Source organism: Uloborus diversus, chromosome 3 (assembly GCF_026930045.1).
Source record: "Uloborus diversus isolate 005 chromosome 3, Udiv.v.3.1, whole genome shotgun sequence".
In the NCBI taxonomy this organism is placed as follows: domain Eukaryota; kingdom Metazoa; phylum Arthropoda; class Arachnida; order Araneae; family Uloboridae; genus Uloborus; species Uloborus diversus.
Genome location: NC_072733.1, coordinates 152,023,265 through 152,039,731, shown reverse-complemented (window position 1 = coordinate 152,039,731; position 16,467 = coordinate 152,023,265). Strand labels below are relative to the sequence as shown.

The window sequence follows — 16,467 nt, the reverse complement described above, 5'->3', positions numbered from 1 at the left end:
TTTTTTTTTTCAGTTTTCGACAGTTTTATAGCCATTATTTTTATTTGAAGTGGAAGGGGTGGATGAAAAGGGTGATTCATGGAGAAATTCTCGCTATAATGTTTAAAAAATCGTAAAAAAAAATGAAATTGTTTATCTAAGGGTTTGTTTTACAAGTTTTACCTCTTGCTTGGTTTGAAACCAGAGTATCGGATTCGCTCTTATGTGCCCCATTGATGAAAAAAAAAATTACATGGTTAAAACCTTTTTACAAAATCTCAAAAACACCGAATGTTGCATAAGAAGTCACACAGCAAATCTACAGTAAAGAAACTTCCTGTAATATTGAATTAAATATGAAATTAAATAAGTTAATATTATAGCATTAGTATATATTTTTATTTCTGGTGATGCACCGCCCCATTATTTATCACTTCTTAATGAAGTGATAAACAATGGGGACGTTGCATCATTAAAACAAACAATTAAGAAGTGGAAATATTACATTATTATGCATAATATTTATGATATCAATTTAATGACATGCCATGTCTTTCATTTTCGATACATATTAAAAAGAATTCTGTAATAATAATTGGATTGATTTTCCGATAGACAATATTTTTCAACCATAATGTGAAAAGAAACCCAGTACTTTCTTCTCAAATCTGCTTCTTCATGCTTAGTATGAATTAAAAAATTGTTGCTGTGCTATTTTACAATTTTAGTTGTTCCGTTTCAGGATTAGAATGTATGATTATCAAGCAATATGTGTGGACACTATTATTCGGTCAGGACCAGCTTCGTTTCTAAAAACGGTAAGATTTTTTTTTCTTTCATAATTCAGTAAATTTATGTTCGCACTTTTTAGAAAATTTACACTGCCGTGCGAAACACAGATGTGGTATCTGCAGTAGAGCTCAAAATGAGAAATTGATGATTAAAGTTTACAACTCGTTTCTTTGGTTTGTGACTTTATTAAATGTTCAAATCGCTGTAGTCGTTTCGCAATTAACTTATCTAACCTACATAAGATCGTATTCTTGTAAAAGTCTTTATTAAAAATTAATGAATGTAATTACGACAAATTTTATTTTCAAAATATTTTTCCATACTAGGTTAAATTTACCGTAAGAGACTATTACTAGTCATTTTAAGGGTATCTGCACAGATACGACAAAAATAGCTTAGTAAAACACGCTTAACGTATCATTAAATAATACTGGAAACATCTGCTTTATTTGGATTTTGCTGTCGCTTTATTTTGTAAATACAAATCTAACAGAAGCTGCCTTCTGAAAAATACCAATTTCAAAATTTCGGACATTTAAAACTGTTAACCATAATAATTTTCTGCTCTTTATATTGAAAGAATGTATTTAAGCTATCATTTAAAATGTTTTACTTTCTAGATTCATTTTTACCGAGCATTAATATAATTTTGACAGGAGACGGTACTTAAACAAAAATATAATTGGACGTAGAGTGAAATGCTTTTTTTTCATATCAGAATTAGATATGAATATTTTACATACATTTCATTCTTAAGAATTTGCATTTTATGTAAAAAAATTAATTGAAAAAGCTGGATATTTACTTGAACATGTATGCAAAGTTGTATTAGTTTTTATTTTCAACCAGTCAACTCTTCAAAGGTAAACTAATTTTAGTACTCTGTTATAATAAACTGCTACATTATTAACTATACTGATTTACTAAGGTATAAAAGTTGTATCTACATAATTACTAAGGAAGTTACCTACCTTAAGTTTTAGGTAGGTAATAGGTAGGAAGTTACCTACCTATTACCTTTCTAAGTTTTCATTGAAGGTTTCTAATTTTTAGCAGATAGATTGGCTTCTATCGGGATGATTTCCAAGTGCTGAAAGATTCCAGGATAATGTCAGGAAGCTTACTGACTTTTATCTGAAAAACTTTCCTGTTTTTACGAGATTGTTACTGGTAGAAATTGGGCACATTAGTTGCCCATTATTTTCTAGTAACGTTGAAGTAGCGCTTGAAGTTTTAAAGCAGCTATATTTATCACATAATTCTAAATTTCTAAATTAGAAAATGAGAATTTTTGTATTGAGTTTAAAAATTTGAAAAGTTATGAAGTGTTAATTTTTTACCCGATTTTGCTTTTCAACTTCTCATAGAAAAAAAAAATTTTTACATGCATTTTTTTAGCCATTTCGTCAGCTTGGTAACATCATTTATTGGCTGTGGAGTAAGATAATAATGTGAGTATAGACAGATGTTCTTTTAAACTTTGCAATTAAATTTTCGTACCTCGGAGGGATACAACAGTGTGTCCATTTTCATAGTTTTGCAGGACCGTAGTTTTAACCACATGGTGTTCTATCCCTCTATGTGAAAGTGGACTTGGTGTTCTTTTAAAATGCACTATATCCATTAATTAATAACTGGTTTTGGACATAGTGCTCTATGCCTCTAGGAAATATGAGAAAAGCTGATTTTAACTCTGTAATGTCATTTTAGAAACAAATGGACATAGTGTTGTATCCCTCCGAAGTACAGATTTATACTTTATATTTAAATTTTCAAACATAAAATAATTTGTGCGTCATACAATCATAAAACTATGCATGCGACGCGCATTTAATTTTGAATCCCAGAGTGTAATATATATTTATGTTTTCAAATTTTCGTTCATCTATTTAATCTTATTATATATATTAATTTGCTTAGTTAAAGGAATTATGATTATTGATAAAGTGTGCACTACATTTTATAAGTACAGTAATTGTGTCTAAAAAATTAAATCTTGAATTATTAAAGCTAGTTTTTTTTCTTTTTTTTTCAGCGGTGAAGATTTAGTTAGTTTGTAGAGTCCGGTGGGGTAAAATGATAATTAAATTCAGGTTTTTCAATATAGTTGATTATAAATACAAGAATTTCTTTGAAAAATTCAAATTTTGTTTTGCTAATTTACATTGTATTAAGAAAGAGCACGTTGCATTTTTAGGGGGAAATGATATAAATACTCTTATAAAATTTTATTTTTTTAATATGTATTTATAACCTGGATTGAGGTAAAGTGGTCATAGTTTTAAAAAAAAAATCATCTGAAAAAATCCAAATATTTTAAAAAATACTCAACAGAGTTTTTTTTCCTTTCAAGATTTTGACTTCATTTAAATAAATTACAAATTTGTGATGCCCTCTTAGGTCAAAAGTTGGCTCACAAATATGTTTTGGCGCATTCGACTCCTGGACTTCATAATTGTAGTCAGAGCAGTGGCGAAAATTTCCAAAGTTTAAGTCCTTTATGTTTTTTATGCTAGTCAATACGTCTAAAAAAGAATCTACGCTTTTATGTCTTTGATTTTTTTCCTTCGTATTTCATCGACGCCCAATAATCCATAGAGATACTAAATGATAACTAATTATTTGCTGTTATAAATTCATTTGAATGAATGATTTTTGCTTTTATTGCTGATAAGTTTAAATTGTTTGTCACATTTGTATTTTTTTAATCAAAGTTTAATATTCTTTTCTAAGATTCACTTTCTATTTTATCATCAACTCTCACAGATAGACTGTGTGCAGCTGAAACAGGTGGCAAATCAAGTTGTCAAAATACCCCGTTATAAATCCAATTAAAGTAAAATCATAACTTTAAACTTGTATGGGAATACTTTTGTGTACGTGTTTCTTCTTGTCTTCTAAACATCGCTATTGTGCATAGAAAAACACAAATATCTTTATCAAACAATTTTAACCTACATATTTCTGAAGGATGATACTTCATTGAAAAAAAATGAGGGAAAAGAAAACATTTTTCGTCAAGCATTATCTAATTCATCAATTTGTACCTGTGATTCTCAAAGGGGTCTTTATTGACCTCCAGGGGTTCACGCGAGCCTGTAAGGGGCTCATGTCATAGAAAAAAAAATGGGGGTGCATGAGATACAAATGGGGGACCACGAGCCGTAATTCCACCTAAGCAACTTATCACTTAAATTTAGGTATTCTATTAAAGCTGTAAAGCACGAAACAAAATTTTTACTTTTGTACTTATACGTAATACTTATTTATATGATAAAAAAAAACAAGGTGCTGCATGACAGAAAAACCAAATCCTCCAAAATAAATTTATTTATTTTTTAAGTTAGGGAAAAAAATTCTGTCTCTCTCGCTCTCTCTATTTTCCCTGAAATAAAAACTTTCCGGTTTTTTTTTCTGTATTTTCAATACCCATTGGTGCTCTCATATGCAATTTTTCTCGTGACAGAATACCTGTAATGCGGACAAATGAGATTTAAGGATAAGTTTACCTGAAAGTGACCGAACTATCGAATTCATTTTACTGTTTATTTTCAAACCTTTAAACTAATGCAAACAAATTCAAAATTCGATTACTTAGAAAGTTATGAGTTCATACTTGCTGAGGGACATAAAACTAAAATAAACTTTCAAGTGCTTTTTCTCAGTAATCCTTTTGTATGTTTACATGGTTTTCGAAATCTTTATTTGTTTATTTATTTTATTTATTTATTTTTCCTTTCTTTCTTTCTTTTTTTTTTTTTGCAGATACATATTTGAAGAAATATTAGCAATAGTTATAGTTAAAGTAATAAAGTATAAGTGAGGCATTTAACAAACTACGTAATTCCATAGAGAAATACAAAAAAATACATAAAAAATAATAAACCTTTTTTTTTCTAAACTTTTAACATAGTTGACTGCAGAATATTTTTGAAGGAGTTTTTAAAGGATTTTTTCTATGGGTAGCGCGTTTGATTTTTAGTATTTATCACTTACAACGTATTCTGGATTCATGAACTAAAGTTTCGAACCCCTTCCGTTACAAAAAAAAAAAAAAAAAAACGAGATGGCGGCTTTAGAACTTCATTTCTGAAACTTTTTCAATGGAGAGCCCCGCGACGATCATATCACTTTTGTTAGTTAAATATATAAAAAATTTGTCGGTGGGAGGTCACAGTGTCTTCCCGTGATCTTCCATACGGCGCTCCTGGTTGTAAAAATTTTCGTTTAACTTAAAAATGATAATTAAGTACAATTAATATTTACTGACATCTGTCTGCCCTTATAAGATTTCTTTTAAAAAACATTCTAAACAATAGAATTAACGTTTTAAACATCTATTTCTTTCAGGGTGTTTGTTCAAAATAACGTCTTTCCTTGGCTGACGGATACTTTTGCGACTGCATCAGGTACTTTTACTTACATTATGTACATATGTTTATATTTAAAACATTTTTATGTTGACGGAATCTGATTGAAAGTCTTTAAATCTGCACATGTTATATTACCTTTTTCCTCACAAAAAATGTATTTTTGAAAGGAACAACCAGTATGAAGTTTATTTTGCTTATTCTCAAACATTTAGTTGAGTTAATATTTTCCAAATGCAAACAAAAACTAAACAAAAATTGTTATAAAAAAAGTTAATAATAAAATAAGATTAAAAAAAAAAATATTCGTATCTTTTACACTGAAAATAAAGTAATCAGTTAACATTTAGACACTTAATAAAAAGTGTAGTGATTATATAAAGGAAAAAAGCCAAAATATTTAGTCCAAATGGTCGCAACAAGTAGGGGAAAGGGTTGTACCTTGGGACACTTCTCATATTTTAATTTTTAACGTCAATTATTTGAATCAAATTCTAAATCTAAAAGTCACATTAAAATACTTCAACATACATGACACATCCTGTTGAACTATGGGAAAGTCTTCACGATTCAGGAAACAGCCATATACTTTAAACACGATAACAAATAAAATATTTTTTCCATGATAGTGAATTAAATTATGAATAATGAATTGGTATCCAACATTAAATGTGTTTAAAACACTACATAAGATTAGAACATTGTTCCATGTTCCTAAACATATCTTGATTATTAAGAACCATGCATATGGTTTACCTCCGGAACGTGTCCTTAGGTACAATATGTTTAGCTGTCCCAAGGTACAATCACCACGTTGTGTAGGAAAAACCAAAATGGTAGTAAATCTAGATACACTATCATTATTTTCTCCTAAGTAAAATATTTAAAGTACTACTCTTTTATAACAAAATAAAATTCAGTTGATTAAATTTACAAATACAAAGACAGAAAATGAAAAAAAAAGAAAATATTTCCTTTGGAGTCATGAAATTTTCTTTCTCTCACAAAATCGTCAGTTTTACTTATTTGATGCTGATTTTCAATGTGGCACCACTTAGTGTTGAAGGTTACTATTAAAGATTACAAAAACATGGCTGCTAAAAATAGAGTCTTAGAAATTAGCAGTGTCCCAAGGTACAACACTCTCCCCTACACAGTACGCTCCAATAAGTACGTTCGGTAATTTCAATACATGTATTGTACCAACTGCGTATTTCATTCTTAGTCTTAAAATCATGATTTTTGAAATTTTATATTTTTCAGAACTCCACTTTGGCATTTTGCCAGAAAATATGAGTCGTTTTTAATATTGCTTTTCATTTGATGAACTAAAAAAGTAATAATTCACCCACAATTTATTAAACTTTTGGTTAAAAAGCGTTATCTTTAGTTGGTATTTTAGATTACTAGCTTCAATTTCTTTCAGCTTTTATTATTAAGTTTTTCATTGCAACAACTCAGAAATGCCTTAAACAATGATCAAATAATCAAAATATGTTAATCTATCAACTCTACGTCAAATAAAGTGATACAGGTTTGAATAATCAATCATTTATATTTGATTAAAAATGTTAATTGAATAAATCTTTGAATAACACTAACATTATGGTTTTCTCCTTTTAACAACCCAATTTTAAAATGAAACAAGAGAGTGAAGTATTCTAACTACGGTAAAACAATTATTAATTGCAATTTCGATCAAATAACTCAGTTAATAGTTATTAGCGGTCGTTGGAGACTAGCATATAGACCAGCTGCAAGGTTTTTCATACCTCAATAAGCCAACAGTTGAGCTCTGTTAATATGAACTCTCCAGCCACGAATTTCTTCGTATGCGTTATTCATAACAGCCATGAATAAGTGATGCTGGAAATAAATTAAAAAATGCTTACCTACGTTTAAAAATAATTACTACTGCTTATTATTGCTGATATACACATCGTAATCTAATTATTAGTACATTAAAAAATTATTTATTTCTGAAAATTGAACTTTTTTGGAAAAATTGAAAAAAAGGAAGATGATAATCAGAAAATTCGGGATAAGTTGTATTCCTCAGTGGAAGATAGACCGTTTTTTCACCAAGCAAATTGAAATGTCTTCAAGAATTGTGAGGGTACAGTGAAATCTTGTTACAACGAATGTCAGTACAACAAAATATTCCTTTAAATGAAATAAATTTTCATTCCCGATTAATTTTCATTACATTGCTTAAATTGTCTTGCAATGAAATTCGAGGTTTAACGAACAAAACTTGAGGTCCCTTGAAGTACGTTGTAACGAGATTTCCCTATATGAAAAAGACTTAACATTTTCTTCTCGATACATAAGCCTTCTACAACTAAACAAAAAAAATAACAGTGTCTGAAGCAATTTACAGTATTCAACATTAACATTTTCAGTGATGGAGTTAGAAATTTTTATTCGCTTTAGCGGAGACTTCAAGTTTAATGCACGTGTTAAGCGTGAAATTGTTAATGTAATCAAATGGGAAACTAAACTAAACGAGCAAAATGTTCATTTTGACCATGATTTCGTATTAAACTTGTTCTCATTAAGAGATTTGAACTCTATTTTTAGGTTTTAAATTTATTAAGGAATTTATTTTACATTGCTTAAGTTTTGCGGCAAAATTATGTTTATTTCCTATGTTAAAGATTCACCCTTGAAAATATTTCTGCTTTTATTTATTTTGATAAGTTTATGAGTGTTTTTTCCCCTTAAGTTTGACCTTAGTACGGTGCAAATAGACCGAAAAAAGGCCTAACCTCAACATCCAAAGTAAAAGTTTCCCGCCAACTCCAAATTGTTGTATACTGTCCACATATTGTTTGGTAAAAAGTTACACCGTTTTCAGCGTCGGGTTTTGGGGGGAGGGGGGAAGAAGTTGGTAAATTAGTAGTTTTTATCAGTTTTTCCGAAATATTTAGAAAACTATGGTGTTTAGCGCAAAAAGTGAAATATGCAAAACAATCTACACTAAATTACGAACAAAATGGTCCTAAACATTATCTTGTAAAGTGAACGGTTGCAGAGTTACGATAGATGAAAAATAGAAATTTTTCGTTTCGAATTTTTTTGTATGAGGAGTGTTTTGTAAAAGCAAATTTCGATTCATGGGGCAGGTGGTATGTTTGTGATTAGCCCTTGAAGGAACGACAACCTCACCACCTACTCAAGGGGCTCTACTTTTAAGGGAAAAGAAGCATTCATGGACCGTGGTTATATAAATCTGCGGCACGGAGAAACCCAAACTTTCTCTAGACAATGCCGCAATAAGAATGAATATATTTTAAACATAGATGATTTTAAATTATAAAAATTCATAACAATTATGATTTATAGTTATATCATTTTTACTAATAACATTTTTATTATAAGTGCAGCTTTTGAAGTTTTTTCTTTAGAAAATAGCCATATTTGCCTGTAAATTACAACCATATTTTATCAAACTTTTTTACGTTCGTAAACGAGTTCAATGCTAATGTTTAATAAAAATGTAGAACGATGAATGTGACATATTGTGATGCAAAGTATTCACCAGGATTCAGTCCTCTTCAAGCATACCACCGTCCTCTTCTATATCTTCGTCTATGATATTAGTGCCCCTGTTATTACTTCCTAGACCTGAGCAATTACTGCACATACTTGAGCAGTTTAGACCACTACTTCGGCACTCGCAGTTATGAACGCGCTCGCGCACTGTGAGGGAAAGTAATTCCTAGGGAGTTGCAGAAGGCATTGCTGTAATTGGTCTAAGGTATTCACCAATCTTCTTCCACCCCCACTGGAGGTAATTTTTTTTCCTCATCCAGCCGCTGCTGAACCTGGTGGTAGGTTCTATATGAATGCTGTCTGGTAGCTGTTGAAGTGACGGTAAGCCAACTTGAACAATGAATGTATGGGTTGCTTTGCAATAGCCTGCAAGTAACACTGGTAGCGACAGCTATCTAGATCTTCAGTATTCTTTGCTCCAAACATCGCAAGAAAGAAATACTTTCCTGCGTCAGCCACCGCACTGGGGTCAGCTTTGGAAAGTAGGGGAAAAAGGAGAGTTTCGCGACAGCAGGCGCAGCCGGCTGCGCCTGTGACCTCCGCCTCTGACCTCCGGGTTGCGCCTCCCAACTCCGCCTCTGACCTCCCCACCGCCTCTCAATCCGCCTGTGACCTCCCGATAGCCGCCTGCCGATCCCCCTCCACCGCCTGCCGTTAGCCGCCTGGAACTTGAAGAAGATTACGGGGTTTTCGCTCTTCCGCGCTTTCGCACGACCACGTTTTTGCACGGCCGCGTTTTCGCGCTTTGTCATGAAAGATTAAGTGGGTTTAGTTTCGGTTTCGGAATAAGTTTTTGTACTTTGTCGTTTTTACTTTTAGGGAATGGCAACACTTTGTAGAAGATTAGGAGGTTTTGTACTTTTCGGATGGCAACACTAAAGTGTTTAGTTTTCGAGTGGCAACACTTGTTGCTATGTTTTATTTTTTTGAATGACAACTTTTAAGAACGTTCGTGGCGCCATCTATTGAGAGGTTGATTTTTTTTCCGGACTTAGAATATTTCCATGAATTTAATTATTTTTATTTTTCAGAGTGTCGGGAATCGAACACCCAAACTTTGAGTTAGCAAAAACGTATGCTAACCACTATGCTATATTTTCCATTACTCTTTCAGTCTTAATGTGAATCTGTACCATGACAACAAATATTACAATTTAGTTAATTTTAAAACCATCAGTTAATTCACTCTTTAGTACTAATCATGACATATAATTAACTGAATTTCAGCACATATTTTTATACTATCATCATTATTATTATTTTCCATAAGAACACAGTTTTTCACTTAAGTTAAGATTTATTTAAATACAACCCATTCGAGATTTTTGATTTATTTCAATGCTTTGTGGACTTGAAATATATTTTAAACTTTGATTTTCTTTTTCATGCATTTCAAACTTTATCTTTTTTTTTTTTAACAACATTTTCTTTGCATGAATTTCAAAACTTGCAATCAATTTACTCTTGGCATTAATTAACACTTATCATTAACAAATTTTCACGGAATTTTTTAAAATCACCTTAAATATTATTATTATTATTTTTTTTTTTTTTTTACTTTTATACAACAAAATATTTTTTCTAACTTGTTAAATTTTTGAAGAAATAATTTTCTTAACTATTTTTTTTTCTTTGTCAAATTTACAAAATAATTTTTCTAACTTGTAAAAATTTCGAAGAAATAGTTTTTTTAACTATTTTTTTTTTTTTTACTTTCATACAACAAAATATTTTTTCTAACTTGTTAAAATTTCGAAGAAATAATTTTCTTAACTATTTTTTTTTCTTACTCGTAATTTTTTTTTCTATTACGAATAAAAATGAAATCTTTTTTTTTTTTTTTTTACTTTCATACAACAAAATATTTTCACTTACTTGTTAAATTTTCGAAGAAATAAATAACTTAAATATTCTTTCATACATTTTGATCTTTAACGTTTTTTCCTGTCATTTAGCACTTTGATTATTTTTTTTTCACTATTTTAGCGTTTTTCAATTATTTTCAGTCTTTAACTATTTTCTTACTTTTTAATCTTTAACTAATTTCAAGAATTTCAGACTTAGATTATTTTTTCGTAATTTCGATTTTTTTTTTTTTAGTATATTTTAGAGTTTGATCATTTTCTCGCTTGTTTTTACTTTATCGTTTTTTTTTTCGATATTTTTTAACTTAGAAATTTTTCACAATTAGTGACAGGAATCGAACCCTCAAATTTTTCGAAACATTATCAGGTCTACAATTTTCATCCAACTAATTTAATTTAAAAACTTGCAATCAATTTACTCTTAGTAGTAACTAACACTTAACATTAACAAATTTTCACGATTTAAAAAAAATCAACTTAATTAATTTTTTTTCCAGTAAGCAAATTTCGCACTCAAGTTACATTTCATCACTACATATGCTTTACAAGAGTTTCATTTAGTTTATCACATTTTATTTAATCAACTCTAATAATTATTTTTTGATTAGTATTTAACTTAGTCATTTCATCGCATAGTATTTTACTTAATTTTATTTTTTTTTCCTGCAAGCACTGTTGTTAGAAAAAATCAAAATTTTCAACTTTCATAAATAAGATTCACTTTGTCTATTTCATTTTCCCGATAATATTTAACTTTAACAACTATTTTCTTTAACAAAATCGATATCATTTATTTTAGTCTTTATCCTTTTCGAACGATACATTCAAATGGTCAGCTATACGTTAAATTAAGAAACTTAATCTAAAAATTTGACAAATTAAGTTATAACTAAATACTGAGTAAAATTAAGTACAAAAGACTAACCTTTTTGGGGTGAAATCCCTCAAGTGCCACCTATTGCGATGTTATTCAAAAACACGAATGAAATTGTAATAAGTAGATTGTTAATTATAACTCAATCTCACAAATTACAACTACACGCATGTTTTATTTGAAATCGCTGCATACGGCTGGCTGCCCATCGTCGATTTGCAGAAGGCATGCCGTGATATCGGCAAATCAACGCGGCTGTTGAAAAAAAGCTACCCTGATTCTCCAGAACTTCGGATCGTCCACACACACCGATGCGAATTAAGGAAATGACTTTATCAATATTGCTATCTACCCCTTTACCGATAACAGATAACAAACCCCACGTGCGAGTATTATTCACCCCTAGCCTACATCTTTCAAGTGACGCCGCTGAGTGACGACGTTCAAGTGACGACGTTCTGACCAGTTAAAATTAGTTCACTTTTCTCAAACGACACAGCAAATCTCAATCATAGATCGTCAATAGCCTGATGCCAGGTTTTCCGAACAAAATTTTAGATTTGAATTCGTAGTTTCGAATTAATTTCTTTTTCATTTCAAACTTATTAAAAAAAAATTCCAGCTTTTAAGAATATTTCTTTCAAAAACAGATTTTTGATTCGAAACAGTATTTTTTTAAACTAGTAATATTTTTCTACTTAGAAAATGAAATCAAATATTTTTTTTTCTTAATCATATAAAATGTTTTTAAGAAATAATTTTTCAAACTTGTAATATTTTTCCACTAATTAAAAAAATCAATTTTTTTTCAATTATATAAAAATAAATTTTTAATCTTACAAAAATTAATTTTTCCGGAAAAATATTCTTTTTTAAAACAAAAAAAAATAATAATATTTTTGTAACATATTATTTTTTTTCTTTCAATCTTTTTTTGCAAAACTTTTTTTTTTTTTCAAAAATTTTCAAACTTACAAAAATAAATTTCCTCAACTGAATCCTCAAACACAATAATTTAATTAATTTTAAAACTAGCAATCACTTTACTCTTTGTATTAATAACGAATATCTCTAATTCATTTACTCTTTGCACTCTCAGTATTAATTAGCACACATGCATTACAAATAATAATAATGTTTAAGATACTTATAAATCATTCACTCAAGCTTTCAAATATCCAATTATCATGTTATTGTTCAATCAAGTGAGGGAACTTATAATGAAACTTTACTCATCAATCGAAATTATAAGCGAAAATATCACATTTTTAGCAGTTAATATAATAATGCAATTAACTTTGAATTTAAGAAAATTAAAAACTATTACACACTCAGTAACACATAGGTCGAAAAGGTTTACGATCAGGTGAGTGTCTTTTATCAATTGAGAGAACAACATTGTTGAGAAAGAGCGCTCACATTTCATATTAGAATTTATAATTCTTTAAGGTTTTTCTCCAATATTGAATCCAGTATTGATACGTATGAATTTCAGCATGTGAATGTGACTGTATATTATTTTTCAACCCATTAACTTGTTTAAGGTTCACTATCACCTTCCTTATCAAGCCAGATTCGTAGAACAAGGGTGGAGGATATGAACGTAATTCGAATTAAAATACAGTCGAGCCCGCTTATTAGAATATCGGTTAAAAGAATATCCCGTTTAATATAATACATTTTCAATGCATCAAACCAATGTAATGTGGTTGTTTTTATCTCGGTTTTTGGAATATCCCGCTTATTAGAATTTTTTTTCGTGACTATTCACTTAAGCGGGTTCGACAGTATTTCTTAAAGTCTCTCATATTTTCTTACAGTGCACACCATCAGATGTGAAAGAGTATTAGGCAGGGGTGCGCGTGGATTCAAGTAAAATTTTTTGAAGGCAGTGTGAAATTTTCTGAAACTATGAGGAAGCTCGACCCTTCTCCCTCCCCAGTAAAAACTCTTCAAATATGCATACAAAAACCATTTAAATCATTGATGAAATTATTTTTAAAGTTTTTTTTTTTAAATAATTTTGCAGTTTTAAAATGTGTTGTCAACCCAAAAGTTTTTGAATTTTCTGAAATTTCGGATCTCAAACACCCCTGGTATTAGGGTTCACACATACAGTGGTGTTGTTAATTATCATAGACTTGGTAATAGAGGCTAGAGACTGAACAGCTTTCTTTTCAAGTGTATCTCTGAATGTTTTGTTCTCAATATTTTTTGAAGCTAGTAGTCTAACTTCAAGTGCTTCATCACAGTTCACGCAAATTGCAGAAAACCGGTTCTCGTTCCCAGTATTTCTACGTTTCTAACCCCATGTGGTGCCTCCTAGTTTCTTTTAGACTAGAATACGATTGTACACTATTACTTTTTAATAAAAGTGTTTAGTTATTTCTGTTTACGTAGTAGTTAGAATTGCATTTTCCAAAAAATCCTAAAAATGCGAAAATGTTCTACTTTTACACCCGCCGTAACTCTGGAATCGTTCACTTAACAAAATTTTAGGTCCATTTTATTCGTAATTTAGTGTAGATTATTTTGTACATTGCACTTTTTGCGCTAAACACCATAGTTTTCTAAATATTTCCAAAAAACTGATAAAAACTACTAATTTACCAACTTCTTCTCCCCCTCCCCCCAAAACCCGACGCTGAAAACGGTGTAACTTTTTACCAAACATTATGTGGACAGTATACAACAAATTGGAGTTGACGGGAAACTTTTACTTTGGATGTTGAGGTTCATGTCTAATTGCACTGTACTATTAATGTTGGCTAAAAACTACAAAAAAAAAAAAAAAAAAAAAATAGCTACTATGAAGAAAATATTTTAAAGCTACATCGTAATTTGCGTTTAACTGAAGTTCAACTAGCACGGTGCATTTTTTTTAACTTTAAAATTTACAAGTAAAAGGTATTTAGATCCTATATGACCAAGGTTAGGTATTTTCATTTATAAATTATATTATTAAAAAGTTTCAATGAAGTATATACAATAGGGTGATTCGAAAAAATTGTTTTCTTTGTTTCGGCATCACGTAACTTTTCAAAAGTTGTAGTTTGGTATCTTGAATTCGGAAAAAATGATTTTAAAAAAAATTCTAAGTTGACATCTTTAGTTCTCGCATGAGGCTGAAAGTTTGAAAAAATATGCTAAGAAAATTGAATTTTTCAATAAATAATAGAATTGTTTTTTTTTTTTTTAGATTTTTATAACGCAACATCCATAAACTGTCAGTATATAGTGTAGTTTGAACTTAAAAAAATATTTTATAACTTACATTACATAAGATCTTTCCTTTTCAGATATGTCTGAAATTGGGCAAAAATATCCTGCCCAATCTGAGATTTATGCGCGAACTAAAAATCTTATGTAAAAGCTATAAAATATTTTTTAGTTTTAAACTACCGTATACACTAACAAATTTATGACTGTTGCATTATGAAAAAACGCAAAAAAAAAAAAAAAAAAAAAAACTGTTTTTATTATTTTCTGAAAATTTCAATTTATGACTTATATTTTCAAACTTTCAGCTTCATGCGCGAACTGAAGATGTCAACTTAGATTTTTTTTTATTTCTTATTGGTCTCCAACTGAGGATACCAAACTACAACTTTTGAGAGGTAACGCGATTTCTTATTGAAGAAATCGATATTTTCGAACCACTCTCATATACAAGGTATAGAGCCATACTCTTTCTTTTTGATGCTGCTAAGAAGGCAAATAACTTTTATTTCGCTGCAGTCACAGAATCGGCGAAATTTTAGTTACTTGTTATCCATGGACTGTTTTCCATTATCGTGTTAAACTACACAGGCTTGCAGTTTTCCTAATGTTTAAAAGGGCGGTACTTCACATTTTTTCTCTATCTTTAATTCAACAGAATCGTCAAAAATTTGTTCCATTGAAAAATTTAATTTACAACAATTGCAGCTTTACTATCTGCGTATTCAATAGTGCAGAAGAAGAAAGTACAAAGCTGCTATTAAGGATTGCAATACCGGACCAAAAATTCAATACCGATATTCGGTATTTTTAAAACGTGATACCGGAATACCGGTATTTGAAATTTCTCAGAAAATGCTTGAAGACATATTCTATCGTTGACACGTTTCCTAATTTTGTTCAAAAATTGTATTATTTATGAAAACGTATTGTGAACAAATATAAAATGAAGGAACAAATGTCATAATAAAAAATCAATAATAGTAAAAAGCATAATGCATCTATTGAATTTAGTCTAAGCCTGGAACTCATTTAGTGCTCAACTTTTCTACAGTTGAAAATACTCTTTCTGAATTCACGCAGGTCGGTGGTACTGTTAACAATGAGCGATACATCTTTTCTAATTCTTTAGAATTCCTTCATCTTCAACTAATTCAGTTTCTTGCTTGTTATTATTGGATAAATCCTTTTATGTATGCGTGTGTGTTTCTTTTGTATTGTGTGCATTATTATTATTTTTTTAATTTATTAAAAATATAATAATAATGCATAACAATAATGCTAGTTGTAGTTTCTTTCCGAGAGACGACACGTTTCCAATATAACCATCATTTTCTCTTGAGTAGTAGAGGTTTGTTTTCGCTTTTTATTATTAGCGCCCTTTGGTTTGAAATTTACGATCAAGTTGACTAAAGTGCAGCTCTGGTTAGTTGAGCTATGACCTTGACAATGTTTACCTCTTTGTCGGGTAAAAGGGAATGGTGGAATTTGGAGCTGAGGTGGGTTACTTTCTCAGTACTTTTGTTAAACTATCCAAACTCAAATCCGCCCCAATAACGCATTTATTTTTTATTGAACTACCCAGAAAAGAGGTAAACATTGTCAAGGTCATAGCTCAACTAACCAGAGCTGCACTACACATTTGATCTTGTTAGTGTCTCTTATTTGTTTTCGCTTTCTTTTCAAGTTATTTACAATTATAATCATGCAAATATCTCAAAATATGTTTCAATTGATAATGCTTAAACTCATGCAAATTGTTAAGGCACTGTAAAATTTTTAAATATTATCATGCCAAGTGTAATTCCAAATT

The 16,467-nt window shown here is 29.9% G+C and overlaps 1 protein-coding gene across 1 annotated transcript in view; it reads left to right on the top strand.

The window, feature by feature from the left end:
* LOC129219191 (voltage-dependent calcium channel subunit alpha-2/delta-3-like) overlaps window positions 1-16,467 on the top strand; it is a 284,460-nt gene that overhangs the window by 255,530 nt on the left and 12,463 nt on the right. Inside the window, exons 33-35 of the mRNA XM_054853519.1 lie at window positions 722-797; window positions 2,170-2,222; window positions 5,122-5,180. Coding sequence (XP_054709494.1) covers window positions 722-797; window positions 2,170-2,222; window positions 5,122-5,180 — 188 coding nt within the window. The remainder of the gene's footprint in view (window positions 1-721; window positions 798-2,169; window positions 2,223-5,121; window positions 5,181-16,467) is intronic.